At 47.5% G+C, this 22,070-nt stretch overlaps 2 protein-coding genes across 2 annotated transcripts in view; both read left to right on the top strand.

The window, feature by feature from the left end:
• Window positions 1-103, top strand: part of MUCL3 (mucin like 3) — a 10,714-nt gene extending 10,611 nt beyond the window's left edge. Inside the window, exon 4 of the mRNA XM_026448899.1 lies at window positions 5-103. Coding sequence (XP_026304684.1) covers window positions 5-103 — 99 coding nt within the window. The remainder of the gene's footprint in view (window positions 1-4) is intronic.
• A 5,568-nt stretch (window positions 104-5,671) lies between these two features.
• Window positions 5,672-22,070, top strand: part of MUC21 (mucin 21, cell surface associated) — a 30,409-nt gene continuing 14,010 nt past the window's right edge. Inside the window, exons 1-5 of the mRNA XM_031935704.1 lie at window positions 5,672-6,027; window positions 6,782-6,817; window positions 12,392-12,726; window positions 13,141-13,403; window positions 13,956-14,329. Of these exons, the coding sequence (XP_031791564.1) occupies window positions 5,672-6,027; window positions 6,782-6,817; window positions 12,392-12,726; window positions 13,141-13,403; window positions 13,956-14,329 (1,364 nt within the window). The remainder of the gene's footprint in view (window positions 6,028-6,781; window positions 6,818-12,391; window positions 12,727-13,140; window positions 13,404-13,955; window positions 14,330-22,070) is intronic.

Consider the following 22,070-nt stretch of genomic DNA (forward strand, 5'->3'; position numbering starts at 1 on the left):
CCAGGACAATGACCCAGAGGATGAGGGTGGCCCCAATTCCTACCCAGTCTACCTGATGGAGCAGCAGAATCTTGGCATGGGCCAGATCCCTTCCCCACGGTGATCTCGGAGTAGGAGCCCAGCCCTGGCTCTTCCATGCTCTGCCCCTTTCCTGGATGAGGAACTGGACTCACAATTTCTATTTCCTGGACTACAGGAAGGGCAGAGAATACTGACGGTTACCAGTATTAGCCCTTCCTCTGTTCTTCATTGAAACTGGTTGGGGAATGAAGTGATAAGCAAGGAGGGTGTAAGTTTAGGGGACAAAGAACAAAGAATGAATAATACAAGCAGACATTCTCTGTAGAATGTGATGGTCTGAGAATGAAAAGGTGTTTGATGGACATGTCGGGGGACCAATGCAGAACTGCACTGAGTCCTAAAGAAAGGACAGGAGCCTTAGAAGACAATGCCCCAGACCGACTTGTGAGTGGGGATTATGAGGAAAGGGAGAGACTGAGGGCAGAGTCTCTGGGTTTCAGGAAAGCATTGTTATTTCCATTCACTATTACTTAAGAGTTTGTGTGTAAACAGGTTCATCTCTGAATTCTCAGGACCCTTGCCTCCGCCCCATTTTCTTAATGAAAAAAACAAACAAACAAACAAACAAAAAAAACCAAAACAAACAAAAAAAAAAACAGATCCAAGAAGAAAAAAGAATTTATTTCCTTCTCCACTCTCTCCATGCCCTGGAGAAAAAAAAAGTTCAGAAGAAATCACAAATCTCTCTCATCCACATGGTTGACCCCTCTTCCTCCCAAATCCCTTAGTTTTCCTAAACGTCTACAGTGGACACCCTGTTGGTTCGGCTTGCTGGGTTGTGGGTGGACACACAAGGAGGGGATTTTTGTTTGCCCAGCAGTCTCACCCACTGATCTCCATCCCAGACCTTCCCTGATGGTGTCTCAGCATTTATTTTCCTGTCTCTTCCACCAAAAGTCAGCTGTGGCTTTATCTCATAAAAGTTACCCATCTTCTCTACCATCCCCATACTCTCCCCTCCCACCTTCACCCCAGATTCCAATTTTCCTGCTTGTAGGCATTTCATCTATGTGTGTTTTCTAGATTTTCTCTCTCTTTTTCTTATGGCCATTTCACCTTATTACTGATTGGGCAGATGGGAAAAGGAGAATGATGATGATAGTTTCCTTCTACTGACCTTTTTTATAATAAAGTATAACATGCTTATAAAGGGCATCATAGTTATTAGACTATCCATTGGGAGAAAGTTCTGACTGGTGTTCCTGGCTCCAGCTGAGACCTTACAGAAGAGGAGGAGCCGGAGGAGCTGGAGGGAAGGACTCGCAATCTATGGAGGGTCGAGAAAGGGGAGGCTGAATTTCTATTGCTCCAAAAATGGCTCCTTTCTGGGTTTAGATAAGAGCCAGCCTCAGTGCAAGCCGGGTTTATTCGCATGGTGGCAAAATGAGTAGAAAAACCTGTCAATTAAAAAGCAAGTATTTTAAAGCACCTATTATATACTCTGTTGAGGATATAAAGAAGTATAAGACATAGTTCTCACCTGAGACACAAAGATAGGAAAATTAAAATTAAATAATTTAACAAGAGTTGTCACAAGGTAGGTGCTATACAGAATAAACAACACCCTAATTCATTAAGCCCAACTCCGTGAGTATCTGCTATGCCCCCTATTTATGTTAGGACACCAGTCCTCCTCCAAAACCATTCTGTGCCCATGTCAGTCCCAACAGAAACCTCCCATCACCCATGCAGCCTTGGCTCTCTTACCAGAGGAAGATGGCATCATCACTAACAGAAAAGATGCCCCACTTTGCTGCCAGGCTCCTAAACGTAACTCCATCCAGAATCAAACAGCAGGGCCACAAGTCACTCACTATCTGTTCCTTTGGGCATCGCCATTTGCTGAAAGCTGGAAACCTATCATAGTCAGTAATCCCAACCCTGACACTGATGTCATTGAACTATCTGGCCCTGGCTGGGCTGGGAAGGCCCTTATTACTGAATCTCCCACCAGAAACCCACTCTGCTAAGGGCAAGTTTGAAGCTTGACTCTCAGAGAGTGGGCATGCCAGGTGCTAAAGGGACCCAGATTTAGGCCCCTGGAGAAAGGAGGTAGAGGGACACCTGGGTTCCGGAAGGGGCTGGAGAGCCCTCGAGAAAAGGAGGAAGACGCCTGGATTTTAGTTATCTGGGCAGGTGGTGACTCAGCCTGTGGCATCTGCCAGGACAGGAGTGTCTCTCTGCCCTGGGAGGGATGCAGAGACCCCTAAACTCAGCCTGGACTCCAATTCAAAAACAAAACGAAATAAAAACACCTCTGCCCCGAGAGTCCTAAATATCCAACCGGACAGACCCCTCCTCTATCAAGACACCAAAATGCAGCACTAGGGGTCAAACGGAGATGGAGAGGTTCTTCGCCCGGCAAACGCGGACTGTGGGTCTCGGGGCGCGGCGGTGTCTCCTTCCCACTCCTCTCCCCTCTCCGTTCCCCGCTAATTTTCACTTTGAAATCAAGGCGGAAATCCTTGAACAGGCTCCAGGACTGGGCCCTCATTAGGGATAATTACTTAATGAGTAGGACAGGAGGGAAAGCGCACCCTCAGCCCCCGGCGAGGACACCTCGGGAGAGCGAGTGCCCCGAGGGCAGGCGGCGGCCGGGGCGCCGGAAGCTTCTGTCCTGGCGGAGTTGGAGAGGGGACTCCGGTTCCCCGAGACTGCGGTCCTCCCTCATTCTTCTGGGTTCCACTTTGCGGGCGGCTTCTGATCTCTCGTGGACAGCGCAAATTTGTGGTTCGAGGCCGCCGCTCCCGCAGCGCTCCAGCCCCACAGCGCCGAATCACCCTCCCAGCTCAGTCCCCCGGGAGGGGGGGGGGGCGCACTGACAGGCCTGGGCGTCGCTCCTACCCCCGAGACATTGGCCATAAAACTGAACACATTTGTGATGTGCTTTCACTTACATCGCATCTGTGAACCTCCCATCACCCTGCGAGGTATGAGGTCTGTTTTACAGATGAAAAAATCGAGGCTCAGAGAAGAGCCCTGTTCAAACCCACACGGCTCCTATGGAACAGACGACTTGCTTTATTTTCTCCATTCACTTTGTTCCTCAGTGGAGCCAGGTTCTCACACCGAGGCAGCCCCATCTGGATGGGTGGGACGTTATATGGACCACCTAAGGAACAGGGTATAATTTAGATTTGCGAGAGTGTGTCCAGCCTCTTCTTCCAGAGTCCAGGCCTCCCTTTCCAGTCCCTTGAACGTCCAGAGTCGTTTTCTGGCCTCACCACCAGTATCCCAGGGCAGGGTTTTTTTCTGCCAGCCTCTGTCCCCGGACACATATTAACTGGCCTGATAGTCACAGGCTCTGCAACCTCCCCTCGTAGTGCCCAGCTGTCCCTGGAGAGGTGCTGGCACAATAAGGTGATCCAATGATTTGGGACACGGTAACCTCCATTTTTCTCCCCTCTGCCTCCTACAAAGGCCTCTGTCCCAGAAATGAGACATCCCCAGAGAAAACCGGTTTCTGCTGACCTGTGGCTGGGAGGGTGGGTCTCGTCTCTCCTCTCACAGATTTGATCCCCTTGTTCTCTCCCGCTCCCTGCTTCTTCCCTCATGTTGTCAGGGCCTTAAGATGCCCTTCCCTGGAGAGGCAGGGTCCAGAAGTTGTGACCTCCCCTGCCTGGTGGCAACTATAAATGCCACAGCTATGGTCAAGTCAGAAAAGAAATTGAACCAGACATTGTGGGAGCAACCCTCAGAAACCAGGAATCCAGCGTTCCCAGTCCCCTCTGTCTTGGAACCTACCCCCACTGATCTTACTCATCCCAGAACCCTGCTCCTGGCAAGTTTTTAATTCTTCCTGCAATTTCACATCCCATTGAGACACCAGGCATCAAGGCCCCCTCTGGCACCCATCTCCGCTCTAGAACCCAGGCACTCTAGATAACTTCCCACGTGAACTATTCCAAGATAAGGTGAGGGAAATTACCTCCCACCTCCTGCATCCAGGTGATGCTTCTCTTTGGAATCTTAACTGGTAAGTGAATTATCAATTGGAGAGGACACGAATGACACAAGTCTGAAGGAGACAAGGGCTCCTGTCCCATTGTTTGCTTATTCTCATTTTTTCAGCGAAAGCAAAATGCAAGCAAAGGTGAACTTTTTCACCCTTCTGCAAGTCAGTACTAACCACGATTTTGGACCCCTCCCTTCACTTTGCAACAAACCCACCTTCATCCTCCCCTTCCAATGCTCCGCTGTAGGCATGAACGCAAACAGCTGCATTGTATTTCGTGGGCTTAATGGCTGCTCGATAAATCCTTTGTATCTAACTTGAAAATTCTAGTTTCAGCATCATCCTTAAATCCTTATTACAGCTAGGCTCCAGGTTTAAAGCCAAGCCAAATGAATATATCACTTACAGAAATACTGCCTAAATTAAGATCCTCAGCCGGCTTTCATAATCCCCGGAGACAAGTAGGCATCCTGGGACCCCAGAGATACAGCAACTACGTATGGGTTTCATATTAGCCTGGAGACCTAGAGAGAAGTTCAATCCGCATTCCCGTTTTCCTAGCCACTTTACCTAATTCCTCTTCTTGGTGCCTTCAGTGTTTCTTCCACGTTTCAAGTTTGTCTACCTAATGACTACAACCATAATGTCAGGCAGATTTATAAAGCCCCTTCACTTCCACTGTAGGATAAAATGCCATAAAAGGAAAGTGAGAAAAAGTTTTTTAATTAGAACAGAAACAGCCCTAGACTGAATAGACTGCTTTGTGTTTTCTCTCAGGTCTGTTGCCGGGGTTCTCTCGCGTGCGGAATTGGTAGATTTTTGGTCTCGCTGACCTAGAGAATGAAGCTGCAGACCCCCGCAGCACGTGTCGCAGTTCTTAAGAGATTGTTCTCCAGAATTTGTTCCATTACAGACGTTCGCACGCGTCCGGGGCTTTTCTCCTGTTGGTAGGTTCCGTGGTCTCTCTGACATAAAGCAAAGCCACAAACCTGTGTGGTGACTGTTACCAGAAAACAGCGTTCTCTGGAGTTTTATCATTCTCCCCAGTGGATTCGTGATCTGCACTAACAGGAGCAAAGCTGCAGACCCACGTGGTGAGTCTTAACAACCTATACAGACAGTGTATCTGGAGTTTTTCATTCTCCCCAGTGGATTCAAGATTCCTGGCCTCAGACAAGCTTTAGGAGCAAGAGCTACGGACCGCTACGGCGACTGCTACCGCTCCTACAGTCAGCATACACTCAGAGAGTAACCAACAGCAACACATACAACACCCACAGCGCGGAAAAAAACGAAGCGCTTTGCGACTGGCTAGCAGCCTGCTTTTATTCCCTTATCTGGCCCCACCCACCTCCTACTGATTGGTCCATTTTACAGAGAGCTGATTGGTCCACTTTACAGAGAGCTGATTGGTCCGTTTTGACAGGGTGCTGATGGGTGTATTTACAAACCCTGAGCTAGACGCAGAGTGCTGATTGGTGCGTTTACGATCCCTTAGCTAGACATAAAAGTTCCCCAAATCCCCACCAAACTCAGGAACCTAGCTGGCCTCGGTCGGTGGATACTGCAGCGTGGTCGTGGCCAGAGCTACCGGCTTTAATCCCGCGCCGTGCACTTGCGTTTCTCAGGTCCTGGATGGTTGACTGGACCGAGCGACGTGGAGCAGGGGACGGTGCTCATCAGGGAGGCTCGGGCCGCGCGGGAGCCCACCGCGGGGAGGGGTGGGGGGTTCGGGGACGGTGGGCTTCAGGTCCGGAGCCCTGCCTCGCGGGGAGGCAGCTGAGGCTCGGCGAGAAGTCCAGCGCAGCGCCAGTGGGCCGGCACTGCTGGGGGACCCGGCGCATCCTCTGTTGTGTTGACTCGGGTAGTGAGCCCCTCACTGCCCTGGGCCGGCAGGGCTGGCCGGCCACTCTGAGTGCGAGGTCTGCCCAGCCCTTACTCGCGCCCGCCGGAACTCGCGCTGGCCTAGAAGCGCGCCGCGCGCAGCCCCGGTGCCAGCCCGCGCCTATCTCTTCATACTTCCCCGCAAGCAGAGGGAGGCAGTTCCAGTCTCGGCCAGCCCAGAGAGGGGCTTTGGCGTGTTGAAGGCTCCTCGAGCGCCGCCAGAGTGGACGCCGAGGCTGAGGAGGCGCCAAGAGCAAGGGCTGTGAGCACGTTACCACCTCACACACTGCTCTATCCCAGGCACTCTTCTGGAGATTGCGTTGCACATCCTGTTCTTTTCCTCCTCCCTGCGTCTCTGTGAGCTTGTTCATTTTAAAAGGCCCAAATTATTACTGCAACAGGCAACTTCCAGACTCATACTGCTACCTTGGCTCTGAAAACCAGTTCTTTATTTTCAGATTTTTTTCAATAATATCTTCACTTGGATGTCATGTCATATTGAACATGACATTCATGTGTTCATTTGGCAAACATTTTTGAGCATGTACTCTGTGCTAGTTTTGAAGATAAATTAGTGAACAAAGCAGCAACAGCCCCTGCTTTCAAGAAGCTCAAAGTTCACTAGGAAAGGCAGAGATCACACAAAGAAGGCATATAATAAAAGAGAGGCACAGGGGTGCAGAATACTGTCAGGCCCCTTCTCGTCTTCCCACCAAGTCTAAAAAGTTGCCGTCATCAGCATCCATTCTCCCCCACTAACATCGGAGTGTTGGTGCACTGTGGCTCTGGCACCCCCATCCTACCCCTCCTGCCTTCCTCATGGGCTTCTTCCCCTTCCAGTTTTTACTTCTTCCTCCACAGAGTCCTTCCCATCACCAGCCAAATAAGCCCTAAGCGGTATGCACAGGAAGCACCCAGAGGAGAGTATTTTTAAAAAGTAGATTCCCAAAGGCCTGGCACGGTGGCTCACGCCTATGATCCTAGCACTTTGGGAGGCCTAGGTGGGCGGATCACGAGGTCAGGAGTTTGAGACCAGCCTGGACAACATAGCGAAACCCTGTATCTACTAAAAATACAAAAATTAACCAGGCGTGGTGGAGCACACCTGTAATCCCAGCTACTCGGGAGGCTAAGGCAGGAGAATAACTTGAACCTGGGAGGCAGAGGTTGCAGCTAGCTGAGATGGTGCCACTGCACCCCAGCCTGATTGACAAAGTGAGACGCTGTCTCAAAAAAATAAATAGATAAATAAAATGGAGAGGTCCATTGGATGCAGTGGTTCAGGCCTGTAGTCCCAGCACTTTTGGAGCACAAGGTGAGAGGATTGCCCAAAGCTAGGAGTCAGAGACCTGCCTGGGCAACATCACGAGACACTGTCTCTATAAAAAAATAAAAAAAAATTATCAAGTTCCTCAGGCACTCCTGATGAGGTCCAGGGACACACTTTGGAAAGCTCTGCTCTGCTTAACAGACCCCCACCCACATGTTTTCAACCCTGCCCCCATCAGCTCCTCTTCATCACCAAGCCTCTTGAAACAATCCCCTACAAACACTGTCTTCATGTCCTTATTGCATACTCTCTGTATGTATTTTTTCTGCAAGTTTTACCAGAGCAATCCATGTATAAAGAGTCCAGTAGTTCCATAGACTTATTGCAAAAACTAGCAAGGATGCACCCTCCCCCTTTTCATGTCCGATTCCTCTTCTTCAGAGGAAACGACTTTTACCTTTTAGCTGTTTATCCCAGTATTTGCATGTACAGATTTAAACATCGTGTCCATATTGTATTGCAATTCATAGATTTTTTTTAATGAGACCTTAAATTGCATCTTTTATTGAGCTAAAGAATATTGTAAGGCTCAAAATAGCTTCCTGTCCCAATTTCACCTCTGAAAGGACTTACTAATTTAAATATATCTACTATGAACTGAACAGTGTCCCCCCTAAAGACGTTTAAGTCTTTTTTCTATTTCTTTTTTGAGACAGGGGCTTGCCGTGTCATCCAAGCTGGAGTGTAGTGGCACAATCATAGCTCGCTGCAGCCTTGATCTCCCAGGCTCAAGTGATCCTCTCATCTCAGCACTCACCCCTCCCAGAGGCTGCCACCATGTCCAGCTAATTTTCTTTTTGTTTTAAATTTTAGTAGAGACCATGTCTCACTATGTTGCCCAGGCTGGTCTTGACCCCCTGAGATCAAGTGATCCTCCTGCCTTGGCTTCCCAAAGTGCTGGGATTATAGGCATGAGCCACAGTGCCCAGCTCATATGTTGAAGTCTTAATCATCAATGTGACTATATCTGAAGATAGGGTGTTTAGGAAGTAATTAAAGTTAATGGGGTCAAAAGAGTGGTGCCCTAATTCAATGGAACTGTGGTCTTATCAAAGGAGAAAGAGAGTTCTTTCTGTCTTCACTATGTGAGGACACAGCAAGAAGGCAGTCATCTGCAATCCAGAAAGGAGCCCTGACAGGGAACTGAGTTGTCCAGTACCTTAATCTTGGACTTCACAGCCTCCAGAACTGTGAGAAAACAAATTACCATTGTTTAAGACACACAGTCTGTGGTATTTGCTATAGCAGTCCAAGCTGACTAAGACAGTATCCAATGTCATGGAGGGATACATTTTCTTTTCAAAACAAAACCAAAAATTTTTTTAATTCTAATTTTTAAAAATCAGTAAACTTAATTTTAGCAATAATCATAAAATAAAATGCAAAGGAAATTTTGTAAGTTACATGACCCAAGGGAAAAGAATATCCATACCTATCGTTTCATTTGTTTAAAACATAATTTATCTAGAATTTGGCTCATAAGTTTTAAAATAAACTGTATGAAAACTTGACAGTACATTTACTGTTAACTCCTGCTTATGTTTTAGGACAGCTCTTATGGAAAGAAAAAAAATGCTTTCCAGGTAGCAGACACAGATAGGTTATTTGGAGAACTGATAACTAAAAATTAGAGTCTTTTTTTTTTTTTTTTTTTTTTGAGACTGAGTCTTGTTCTGTTGCCCAGGCTGGAGTGCAGTGGCGTGATCTTGGCTCACTGCAACCTCTGCCTCCGGGGTTCAGACAATTCTTCTGCTTCAGCCTCCCAAGTAGCTGGGATTACAGGCATGCACCACCACGCCTGGCTAATTTTTTGTATTTTTAGTAGAGACGGGGTTTCACCATGTTGGCCAGGCTGGTGTTGAACTCCTGACCTCAGGTGATCCATCCACTTCAGCCTCCCAAAGTGCTGGGATTACAGACATGAGCCACCATGCCCAGCCTTAGAGTCTTTATTAGCATTCAAAACCATGGATGCAATGAAGTGTGGAGTACTCTTAAACAAGCTCCATGTCCATGAAATGCCACGTCAGAATTTTTCCTTTCCTTTTTGTGTAGCAAAATACTTGCACAATCCCAAATATTTGTCTTCGTGAGCAACAGTGACAAAGTTGATGCCACCAGGCTTGGCCAGGGTAGCTGTTGATTTTCCCTTCTTCCTCCTCCTCTTCTCCTCCTCCTTTTTCTTCTGATTCTTCTTCCTCTTCCTCTTCTCTCTCCCTCCTCTGCTTTCTCCTCCTCCTTCTTCTTATTTTCTTAACCATGATAAAATATACACAACATACAATACAGCATTTTAACCATTTATAAGAGTAAAGTTTAGTATCATTAAGTACATTCATGTGGTTGTACAATCATCCCTGGTGATTTCTTCCTGATTCTGTGTCCCAGAACTACTAAATTCACGCTGAGTTTAGCGTAATCATTGCCCATGTACTTGAAAAGTGGAGAGTTGCTGACCTCTGATGCTTAGCTTGGTCTTGCTGGGCAAACCCTTCTGGAAGCTGTTCTAGCACAGCTCAGCTGCCACTTCCATGGACTCCTGCTATGCTGGAGCTCTCCTGACACAGCTTTCCCAGCCACACAGTCATTGTTATGTAGAGGAGCTAATACTTGAGCGGCTATTTTCTTACAGTTGGATAACTCTGTTTCCTTATAAATATTTTTGTTTCTAAATAGAGAGTGCTGTCCCATCAATCCTGCATCCTTATACTAGCACTCCTGAGGCTTTTCCTAACAATTCAGTCGCAATTCCTAACAATTGAAGCATTCCACATTTTTAAATGCATTGCTGTTTGTTGGTATAATTATACAGCCTTTTCTGGGTCTACATTTTCTCTGAGCTTTCCAGCTTGCTCCAATGCCTCTGAGGTTGCTGTGTCAGGGCTGCTGTTTTTTAGATCCATCACAGGCTGGTGGTTTCTGTATTTCCTTCAACATTGTGCCAACTAGGTTGGGCGTGGTGGCTCATGCCTGTAATCCCAGCACTTTGGGAGGCTGAGGTGGGCGGATCACCTGAGGTCAGGAGTTTAAGACCAGTCTGGCTAACATGGTGAAACCCCATCTCTACTAAAAATATAAAAATTAGCCTGGCGTGGTGACGTGTGCCTGTAGCCCCAGCTACTCAGGAGGCTGAGGCAGGAGAATCACTCAAACCTGGGAGGCGGAGGCTGCAGTGAGCCAAGATTGCACCACTGCACTCCAACCTGGGCAACAAAAGTGAAACTCTATTTCAAAAAAAAAAACCAAGAAAACATTGTGGCAACTTGCTCGGAAATGCTGCTTTTCCATATTGAGAAGGGCACTGTCAGAATACGGCTTCCACTTTAAAAAACCAGTCTGCAGGTATTTCTTTGCTTTAGGCCTCTCATTTCTCTTTTGGTCCTGCACATGGTCCTGCATGGGGGATGGGAGAGACTTTTCCTTTTGGCCCCTGAAAGAGTCCTAGTCAGCTATGCATAGGTTTTTCATTTTGGACATCATCCGTTTACTTATTCATGGTTTGTCTCCCTTATTTGAATATAAGCTCTGTATCCACTTTTCAGTCACTGTGTCCCATGCCTGGCACATCATGTGGTCCATAGAAAGTTCTTAAGGAATATGTTTGAGTAAATGATTGAGGAGGCCTGGATGCAGAGAGTGTATATTAGAGAGAAACCAAGATTAATCCCCCAGGTTCTTCTCTAATCCCTTCCCAGTGCTACCACTTGATCTAGTACTTTATAATAGAAAAGTAAATAAATGAAAGTAAGAAAGACAGGAAGGAAGGGAGGAAGAAAGGAAGGAAGAAGGAAGGAAGAGAAAGAAAGAAGGAAAGAGAAAGAAGGAAAGAAAAAGAAAGAAAGAGAAAGTGAAAGGAAAGGGAAAAAAAAAGAAATCTTCTCAAGGACTTCCCCCCCCCCGGTATTTCCTTGTGTCTCTTTACAAACTGCCTAACTCATCAACTCATCAACCTTGACCACCTGAAGAGGCTGGACAAAATCTGGCCTCCTGTGAATTATACCCCGGAGCCCTGGGATGGTGCGTGAGAACCTGCAGGCTCTCCTCAGGCAGGGATCGTGTGCTGAACATCCCCAAGAGTGATGGAGGGCTTGCACCAGAGTGTCTCTGCTCAAGCTGCCCTCTTATGACCTCCTTGTCACTTCCAGCCAGACAAGGGGATTCTTCTGATCAGTCCAGATGACCTGGATGAGGTTTTCTTTCTTTCTTTTTTCTTTCTTTCTTTCTTTCTTTTTTTTTTTTTTTGATGGAGTTTTGCTCTTGTTGCCCAGGCTGGAGTGCAATGGCGTGATCTCGGCTCACTGCAACCTCTGCCTCCCAGGTTTAAGCGATTCTCCTGCCTCAGCCTCCTGAGTAGCTGGGATTACAGGCATGTGCCACCACACTCAGCTAATTTTGTATTTTTAGTAGAGATGGGGTTTCTCCATGTTGGTCAGGCTGGTCTCAAACTCCAAACTCAGGTGATCTGCCCGCCTCGGCCTCCCAAAGTGTTGGGATTACAGGTGTGAGTCACTGTGCCTGGCCCTGGATGAAGTTTCCAAACAACACAGTTTCCCCTAATCTGGTGAGATCCAATTATCCTTAGTGTTATAACACACAGAGAGATAATGTGGAGCCTCCTTAACATAGATTAGGTTTCATTTCACCCAGGCAAGTACAGTGCCAAAAAATGTTGTGGCGGAAAGGACAAAGTGCCAAGCAGATTGATAAATGACTCATCCACTACAGAAGCATAGGTGAATCAGTAACCGGGCCCTTAGCTGCCAGAGAAAACTGCAAATGCTGCGCCTCTAAAATACATGATTCCAAATAAAAGGTAACGACACCAGTAGTTCTGCTGATTTAAAGGAAACAAGAAAGAGATATGCATAATGCTCCCAATTAAATATCAAAAATATAAAGGTGGGTGTCATATTTGACTAAAAATTGATATTTTTCAGGGAGGACTATACCCCCAGGGCCCACCACAGCCTTTGAGACCATGGTGGAGTCTGTGTCCACAATGGGTTCAACCACGGGCTCTGAGAGTACCTCGACCTCTGAGATCATCACCGCCTCCACCATGGACTGTGTGACCTCCATAGGCTCAGAAGCCACCACAGCTATTGTTGCAGCCTCTGAGATTACCGCACCCTCCACCACAGCATCTGTGCCACTGTGGCCTCTACTACCAGCTCTGAGAGCAGCACAGCCTCCGGCACAGCCTCTAAGATCATCACGTCATCTACAATGTCTGTGTCAGCCACAGCCTCCAGCACAGCCTCTGAGATCACCATGAGCTCTGCAACCATCCCAGTCTCCTCCATAGCGTATGAGACCATCAGGTTCTCCACTGCAGTGTCTGAGCCAGTGACAGTCTCTATCCCAGCCCTTGAGTCCACCCTGGCCTTCACCACGGTCTCTAACACCACCACATCTTCCACGGTAACACCTGTGCCCACCACAGCTTCTACCTCAGGCTCTAAGAACACAACAGCCTGTGAGGCCACCATGTCTGAAACTACCACTGCTGCCATCACAGCCTCTGAGGACACTACAGTCTCCACTTAAACCTCCGTGATAACTGCAGAGTGTGTGCCCCACACAGCCACTCCAACACCTACTGACACCACCACAGCATCTGTGTCCACCACAGTCCCTAAGAACAACACACCATCCGTGATAACATCTACCCCTCCACAGCTCCCAACACAGCCTCTAACACCATGACCACAGCCTCCGAGACCACCATGACCTCTACAATAACATCTCTGCCCACCACAGTCTTCACCACAGCCTCTAAAATCACTGCAGGATCTGAGACCCCCACAGCCTCCCCCCACCGCAGACTCTGAGACCGCTACAATCTCCATAAAAGCCTCTGGGACAACTGTAGAGTCTGTGCCCTCTACAGCCACTCCAACACCTGCTGAGACCACCACAGCATCTGTGCCCACCACAGCCTCTACCATGGGCTCTGAGAACACCAGATGCTACACAGTATCATCTGTGCCCACCACAGCCTTTGCTACAGCCTCTGAAAGCAGCACAGGCTCTGAGACCACCACAGCCTCCACCTCTGCCACTGAAGCGACTACAGCCATGACCACAGGCTCTGAGACCGCTATGGTCTCCACCAAAGCTCCTGTGACAACCACACAGTCTGGATTCTCCACAGTCGCCATAATGCCTGCTGAGACCACTACAGCGTCTGTGTCCACCACAGCCTCCACCACACTCTATCAGAACACCATAGACTCCGTGACCACGTCTGTGCCCACCATGGACTCTACCATAGCCTCCAAGAGCACCACTCTCTCCAAGATAACATCTGTGCCTACTGCAGTCTTTATCAAAGCCCCTGAAACTGCCACAGGCTCTGAGATCACTCTGGCTTCCATCACAGCCTCAGGAACCACTGCAGTCTGTGACCACATTGGCCTCTAGCAAAGATTCTGAGATTCCCACAGCCTGAATGATAACCTCTGTGCCTACCATAGCTCCCACCTCAGCCTCTGAAACTACTGAGGCCTTCTCCACAGCCTCTGACATCACCACATCCTCTTTCAAAATATTTGTGTCCACCACATCCTAGCCTCCACTATGGCCTTTGAGACCATGTGAGCCTCTGAGACTCCCGCTACCTCCACAATAGTGTCTGTGCCCACAACAACCTCCACAATAACCTCTAAGAACACTGCAGGAGTTTTGTCCATGATGGGCTCTGAGACCACCACAGGCTCCACTACAAGATCTGAGACCACCACAGCCACTGAAACCTCCACGGCTTCCCTCACAGATTCTGAGACCCCTACTGCCTGCATAATAGTATCTGTGCCCACAGCAGCCTCCTCCACAGACTCTGAGACCACCACAGCCTCCAGTACAGTATCCACAAGCAACATGGCTGCGAGCACAGCCTCTGAGGTCACTTCGGGGTCTGGAAGCAGTATGTCTTCCACCACAGGCTCTAAGACCACCATGCCATCCACGGCAGTATCTGTGACCTCCACAGCCTTCGCTTTGGCCTCATCGCCCTTCTTGGCCTCTACCACAGCCTCTGGGGCCACTGCAACCTCCACCACTGTCTCTACCACTTTTGTGCCCATCAAGGTCACTGACATTTCTACTCAGACCATCACCAACACAGTTGTGTCAGGTACTAAATGTGTGTGTCTTCTCTGATCACACACATTTTAATTCTGATGGCAACCACCAGCTCTTCACCTGTTTCTATCATCTCTGCCCTGTCTCAAGTCAAGCCTGTACACTGTTAGGTATCATTTCCTGGAGAGCTCCTAGAGGCGAGGTTGAGAGTGTGACCCATGAGGAGATGCACTCGAAAAGAACTGCTTGAATTTTCTAATTTATGTAAACAGAAATCTGGAGAACAGGCATTAGAATGGATATGAAGGGTGTGGGATAATCATGGAAGGAACATAGAGTTATATCAAGCTGAATTTATTGATTTGGTCCCACTAAATAAGGACTCTTCATTTAATGTTGCAGCTTGGGGAGTTTAAAAGGGTTCTAATAGTTTATTTGCTCAGTTAGCTAAAATATGGATTAAAAGATGGCCCATTGTGAGCAAGCTGGAAACGCCTGATCTCCCTTGGTTTAATGTAGAGGAAGGGATCCAAAGGCTTAGGAAGATTGGGATGGTGGAGTGGAGTAGTCAGTTTAGACCTACTCATCCCAGCTGGGAGGGTCCAGAAGATATACCCTTGACCATGTTTTGCGAAATAGATTTGTCAGGGCAGCACCTACATCTCTGAAAAGTCCTGTAATTTATCTTCTCTGTATGTCAGATCTAACAGTGGGAACCGCAGTCAGTCAACTGCAAAATTTAAATACAATGGGAATAATTGGATCCAGAGGTGGCAGCAGCCAAGTAGCAGCACTCAGCCATCAAAGGCAAGGTGGACATAGGTGACATAATGGACAGCAGAGGTAAAGTGGCAATCAGAATAGTCTAACTCATGTAGAGCTCTGGCATTGGCTAATTAATCATTGTGTTCCTAGAAGTGAAACTGATAGGAAGCCTACTGCATTCCTACTTAATTTATACAAGCAGAGAACTTCTAGGTCAAATGGACAAAAGACTAATTTGAATTATGAAAACAGAGAATCTCGGCCTCTCAACCAATTTCCAGGCTTGAGCCAGTTCACAGACCCAGATCCCCTTGAATGAATAGGAGGCTGAGTCCCCTTGAGGAAGGACCCCACTGCATTACCAACAATTTATGCAGTGAATCTTTCTCCCATCCTTCCCCAAGAAGACCTCTGGCCTTTTACCAGGGTAACTGTGTATTGGGGAAAGGGAAATGATTAGACATTTTGAGGACTACTGGACACTGGCTCTGAGCTGATGTTGATTCCAGGAGACCCAAAATGTCATTGTGGCCCTCCAGTTAAAGTATGGGCTTATGAGGCCGGGTGTGGTGGCTCATACCTGTAATCCCAGCATTTTGGAAGGCCAAGGTGGGTAGATCACAAGATCAGGAGTTCAAGACCAGCCTGGCCAACATAGTGAAACCCTCTCTCCACTAAAAATAGAAAAATTAGCTGGATATGGTGGTGTGCGCCTATAGTCCCAGCTACTTGGGAGGCTGAAGCAGGAGAATCACTTGAACCCGGGAGGTGGAGCTTGTAGTGAGCTGAGATTGTGCCACTGCACTCCAGTCTGGGCAATAGAGCGAGACTCTGTCTCAAAAAACAAAAAACAAAAAACAAAAAACAAAACAAAACAAAACAAAAAGCAGTAGGGGTTTATGGGGGTCAGGTAATTAATGGAGTTTTAGCCGAGGTCTCACTTACAGTCGGTCCAGTGGGTCCCTGGACTCATCCTGTGATCATTTCCCCAGTGCCAGAATGCATAATTGGCATATACTTAGCAGCCGGCAGAAGCCCCACATTGGCTCCATGACTGGTAGGGTGAGGGTTACTATGATGGGAAAGGCCAAATGGAAGCCATTACAGCGGCCTCTACCTAGAAAAATAGTAAAATAATGATAATAATAATCACATCCCTGGAGGGACTGTGGAGATTAGTGCCACCATCAGGGACTTGGAAGACGCCGAGGTGGTGATTCCCACCATATCCCCGTTCAGTTCTCCCATTTGGCCTATACAGAAGACAGATGAATCTTGGAGAATGACAGCGGATTACCGTAAGCTTAACCAAGTGGTGACTCCAATTGCAGCTGCTGTACCAGATGTTGTTTCATTGCTTGGGCAAATTAACTCATCTCCTGGTACCTGGTATGCAGTCATTGACTTGGCAAATGCCTTTTTCTCCATTCCTGTCCATAGGGCCACCAGAAGTAATTTGCCTTCAGCTGGCAAGGCCAGCAATACACCTTGACTGTCCTACCTCAGAGGTATATCAACTCTCCGGCTTTGTGTCATAGTCTTATTCAGAGAGAGCTTGATCACTTTTTGCTTCTGCAAGATATCATACTGGTCCATTACGTTGATGATATTATACTGATTGGGTACAGTGAGCAAGAAGTAGCAAACACACTGGACTTCTTGGTGAGATATTTGTGTGCCAGAGGATGGAAAATAAATCTGACTAAAATTCAGGGACCTTCTGCTTCAGTAAAATTTCTAGGGGTCCGGTGGTGTGGGACCTGTTGAGATATCCCTTCTAAGGTGAAGAAGTTGCTGTATTTGGCCCCTCCTACAACCAAGAAAGAAGCACAACACCTAGTGGGCTTACTGGGATTTTGGAGGCAACACATTCCACATTTGGGTGTGTTGCTCCAGCTCATTTATTGAGTCACCCGAAAGGCTGACAGTTTTGAGTGGGATCCAGAACAGGAGAAGGCTCTGCAACATGTCCAGGCTGCTATGCAAGCTGCTCTGCCACTTGGGCTATATGACCCAGCAGATCCAATGGTGCTTGAGGTGTCAGTGGCAGATAGGGACGCTGTTTGGAGCCTTTGGCAGGCCCCCATAAGTGAATCACAGCAGAGGCCTCTAGGATTTTGGAACAAGGCCTTGCCATCTTCTGCAGATGACTACTCTCCTTTTGAGAGACAGCTCTTGGCCTATTACTGGGCTTTGGTGGAAACTGAATATTTGACTATGGGTCATCAAGTCACCATGTGACCTGAACTACCTATCATGAAGTGGGTGCTTTCTGATCCATCTAGCTATAAAGTGGGTTGGCTTGCGGCAGCATTCCATCATCAAATGGAAGTGGTATACACATGATCGAGCTTGAACAGGTGCTGAAGGCACAAGTAAGTTACATGAGGAAGTGGCTCAAATGTCCATGGTCTCCACTCCTGCCACCCTGCTTTCTCTTCCCCAGCCTGTACCGATGACCTCATGGGGAGTTCCCTATGATCAGCTGACAGAGGAAGAGAAGACTAGGGCCTAGTTCACAGATGGTTCTGCACAATATGGAGGCACCACCCGAAAGTGAACCGTTGCAGCACTACAGCCCCTCTCTAGGACATCCCTGAAGGATAGCGGTGGAGGGAAATATTTTCAGTGGGCAGAACTTCAAGCAGTGCACTTGGTTCTGCACTTTGCATAGAAGGAGAACGATCAGATGTGTGATTATATACTGATGCATGATCAGTAGGGGATTTGACTGGATGGTCAGGGACTTAGAAGAAGCACGATTGGAAAATTGATGACAAAGAAATTTGGGAAAGAGGTATGTGGATGGACCTCTCTGAGTGGTCAAAAACTGCGAAGATATTTGTATCTCATGTGAGTACTCACCAACGGATGACCTCGGCAGAGGAGAATTTTAATAACCAAGTTGGTAGGATGACCCGTTCTGTGGATACCATTCAGTCTCTTTTCCCAGCCAACCTTGTCATTGCCCAGTGGGCCCATGAACCAAGTGGCCATGGTGTCAGGGATGGAGGTTGTGTATGGGTTCAGCAACATGGACTTCCATTCACCAAGGCTGACCTGGCTATGGCCACCGCTGAATGCCCAATTTGCCAGCAGCAGAGACCAACACTGAGCCCCCAATATGGCACCATTCCTCAGGGTGATCAGCCCGCTGATTACTGGCTTGACCTCTTTTATCATGGAAAGGGCAGAGGTTTGTCCTCACTGGAATAGACACGTACTCTGGATATGGGTTTGCCTATCCTGCATGCAATGTTTCTGCCAAGACTACCATCTGTGGACTCACAGAATGCCTTATCCACCATCATGGTATTCCACACAGCATTGTCTCTGACCAAGGCACTCACTTTACAGCTAAAGAAGTGTGGCAGTGGGCTCATGTTCATGGAATTTACTGGTCTTACCGTGTTCCCCATTATCCTAAAGCAGCTGGATTGATAGAACGTTGGAATGGCCTTTTGAAGTCACAATTAAAACATCAACTAGGTGACAATACTTTGCAGGGCTGGGGCAAAATTCTCTAGAAGGCTGTGTATGCTCTGAATCAGTGTCCAATGTATGGTACTGTTTCTCCCATAACCAGCATTCATGGGTCCAGGAATCAAGGGGTGGAAGTGGAAGTGGAAGTGGCACCACTCACCATCACCCCTAGTGATCCACTAGCAAAATTTTTGCTTCCTTTTCCTGAGACATTACATTCTGCTGGCCTAGAGGTCTTAGTTCCAGAGGGAGGAATGCTGCCACCAGGAGACACAACAACGATTCCATTAAACTGGAAGTTAAAATTGCCACCTGGACACTTTGGGCTCCTTCTACCTTTACGTCAACAGGCTAAGAAGGGAGTTACAGTGTTGGCTGTCGTGATTGACCCAGACTATCCTGAAGAAATCAGTCTACTACTCCACAACGAAGGTAAGGAAACGTATGCGTGGAATACTTGAGATCCTTTAGGGCATCTCTTAGCATTATCATGCCCTGTGATTAAGGTCAATGGGAAACTACAACAGCCCAATCCAGGCAGGACTACAAATGACCAGGACTACAAATGACCCAGACCTTTCAGGAATGAAAGTTTGGATCACTCCACCAGGAAAAAACCATGACCTGCTGAGATGCTTGCTAAAGGTAAAGGGAATACAGAATGGGTTGTAGAAGAAGGTAGCCATCGATACCAGCTACGACCAAGTGACCAGCTGCAGAAAAAGCACCGTAACTGTCATGAGTATTTCCTCCTCCTTTTGTTTAAAACACATTTGTACATGTATACACTTGTGCTAAGAAAATATCTTCATTTCATTTCCTTTCTCCTTCATTATGTGGCATAAGATTTATTGACTTCACATCAGCATTTAAGTATTGTTAACTTTACGTATATGGGTTGGGGATTGGTGCATTTCTGGTTGTATGAAGGATAGCTGTATTATGTTAGGTGTAATTATGACCTTATTATTGTCTTTATTTGAAGATTATGTATGATCTCAGGAGATGCGCATGGGTTCAAGTTGACAAGCAGTGGACTTGTGATTGTTAATACTGAGTGTCAACTTGATTGGATTGAAGGATACAAAGTATTGATCCTGGGTGTGTCTGTGAGGGTGTTACCAAAAGGAGATTAACTTGGACTGGCTCTCCTTGCTCCTCAGCCTGCAAACGGCCTATTGTGGGGCCTTGTGATCGTGTGAGTTAATATTTAATAAACTCCCCTTTATATATAGTCCATCAGTTCTGTTGCTGTAGAGGACCCTGACTAATACACCCCTCTTCCAACATTGGAGATTACAATTTGACATGAGATTTGGACAGGGACACAAATCCAAATCATATTGCCTTGCTCCAGTCTAAGACCAAAAAATTGTGTTCATTCTCTGGCACTTTCCATCAGCAAGCTGGTTGCATCTGATTCTATCCTCTTGGTTCTGAGCACACTCACCTCTATTCTCGTGACTAGTGCTGTTTGTGACCCTATTTTAACCACTTCTGACCTAGGCACACCCATCGCTACCTAAGCTGCCACCACTGCCTCTGCTGTGTTGATTCTCGCTCGCACCTGTCTGAGCCCCCCTCTTCTGTCCCTGTGAGCAGCTTCTCCACTTGGGTCAGGTCCTCCCACATCTGCCCAGGAACACTCACCCCACCTTTGCTGGCCACCACAGTGTGGTAGATGATGTCACCTCTGTCCCAACCATGGCCACTGGCATGCCCATGAGTGAATCCAATTCTGTCATCTCCTCCTCCAGCTCCCTCCTTACGCCTAGTGATCACAATCACAAGAGAAGCAGGGCCTGCCACTTTGTTTATCAGCCTGCCCTCTTCTATTTGGGTGGCCGCTTCTGAAGTCAAATAGATCTTCCACTTCCGTACCCATGATGGTTACGTTTCCTCAACCTTCTGCATCCTCTATCACCAACCCTGCCAGGTGACACATTCTACCTCCTCCTCTGTATGACACCCACCTCTATTGTGAGGACACAGCCACAGGGGAATGGCTTTCTAGCATCTCTCCTCCCCCACCACCCCTCTCCTGAGCTACTCTCACCATAGGCATGTTAGATTCACCCCCTCTGCTCTAAGCACTCCCACTCCCCTTTAATTATCTCTGCTATGAATGCACTGTGTTGTGTGAACCCTGGAACCAGTCCTACCGCCCCCAGCTCTGTCACCATGGCCCCTGGAATGGACTCCACGGCCTCTGCTGCAGTTGTCTTGTGACCGGAGTAGTCTCAAACACCTCTGACCTGGGTACATCCACTATGGGAGCATCATCTACCACCTCAGCCCCCTGCGTCAGGACCACCACAGGATCCACCCGTGAGCCAACTAGCAGCACCTCCCAGGAAACGGACCCGGTGTCCACGGGCACAAACACGGTTAGTGTGAGCCACACACCCACACATGTGATCAAACTGAGTGGACATTTACAGCCCCAGGCCATCATGCTCATTTCCCTGGCCGTAGTCATGGTTGGTGTTGGATTATCAGTAGGACTGAGGTTTTGCCTTGGGAGTGACTGTGCATGGAAATGGGCAGAGACTTCCTGAGAAGATAGATCACGAGGAGGAATAGAATTGATGGAAAAAGGGCCACTAGGCTATTAGCATGGAGAGGGGTCTGGAGAGTCACTTGTACCCTAGTCCAATCAACCAAGAGTGCAGAAGCAAATGTATAGTCCCACGAAGTCAAGTTTATCAGTTTGTTGCAAAATGGGAGGCTGTGTACCAGGTTGCTGAGGAGCTTCTCACCAAACAAAGGAAATGTCATTACAGTATTGGAGGAAATGTCAGTGTAGTATTGGGGGAAAGTGTGGATTTTTGGTGAAATTTAAATGAAAGAATTTTAAAAGACTCAAAAGAAAGCAGGGCTGTTTGTAAAGGGGTCACCAGCTGCTTGAAACTGAAATAGATTCAGTTTCCTTGGAAACTACAAACTTAAAATGAACGTGGAATGTTGTATTCAGAAACCCCTTGTCTGTACCCCAGTTGGAATTGTAGGCTACTTCTCCGTGTCAGAGTCACTTAGAGTTTCCAGACAAGAATGGGATATTTCCTTCTTACTGATTTAGAATCGAACAGTGAATTTGTAATAGTCTGTGATTTTTAGAGAATGAAATTTTTCATTGGCTAAATCACTGCAAGTGAGTAGGTCACTGGATGTGAGTAAGGGTTGTGATGCTTCACAGCTGCAGTGCGCCCTGGAGTAATATATTCCTTTCAGTACCCCGCACAGCTGGTTCCACCTATGCTGTTATGCATCCACCTCCTGATGGACAGTGGCTGACTGCTACTTTTGCGGTCTGATTTTTAGTGTCTCATGTAGACCAGGGAGAAGGAGAAAGACAGAAAATATAAATGATAGATATAGCAGGAAGAAAGGAAGAAGGAAGGGAAGGGAGAAGAAGGGAGAAGAAGAAGAAAGAAGAAGATAGGAAGAAGAAGAAGAAGAAGAAGAAGAAGAAGAAGAAGAAGAAGAAGA

This window comes from Piliocolobus tephrosceles, chromosome 5, assembly GCF_002776525.5.
Source record: "Piliocolobus tephrosceles isolate RC106 chromosome 5, ASM277652v3, whole genome shotgun sequence".
Lineage (NCBI taxonomy): Eukaryota > Metazoa > Chordata > Mammalia > Primates > Cercopithecidae > Piliocolobus > Piliocolobus tephrosceles.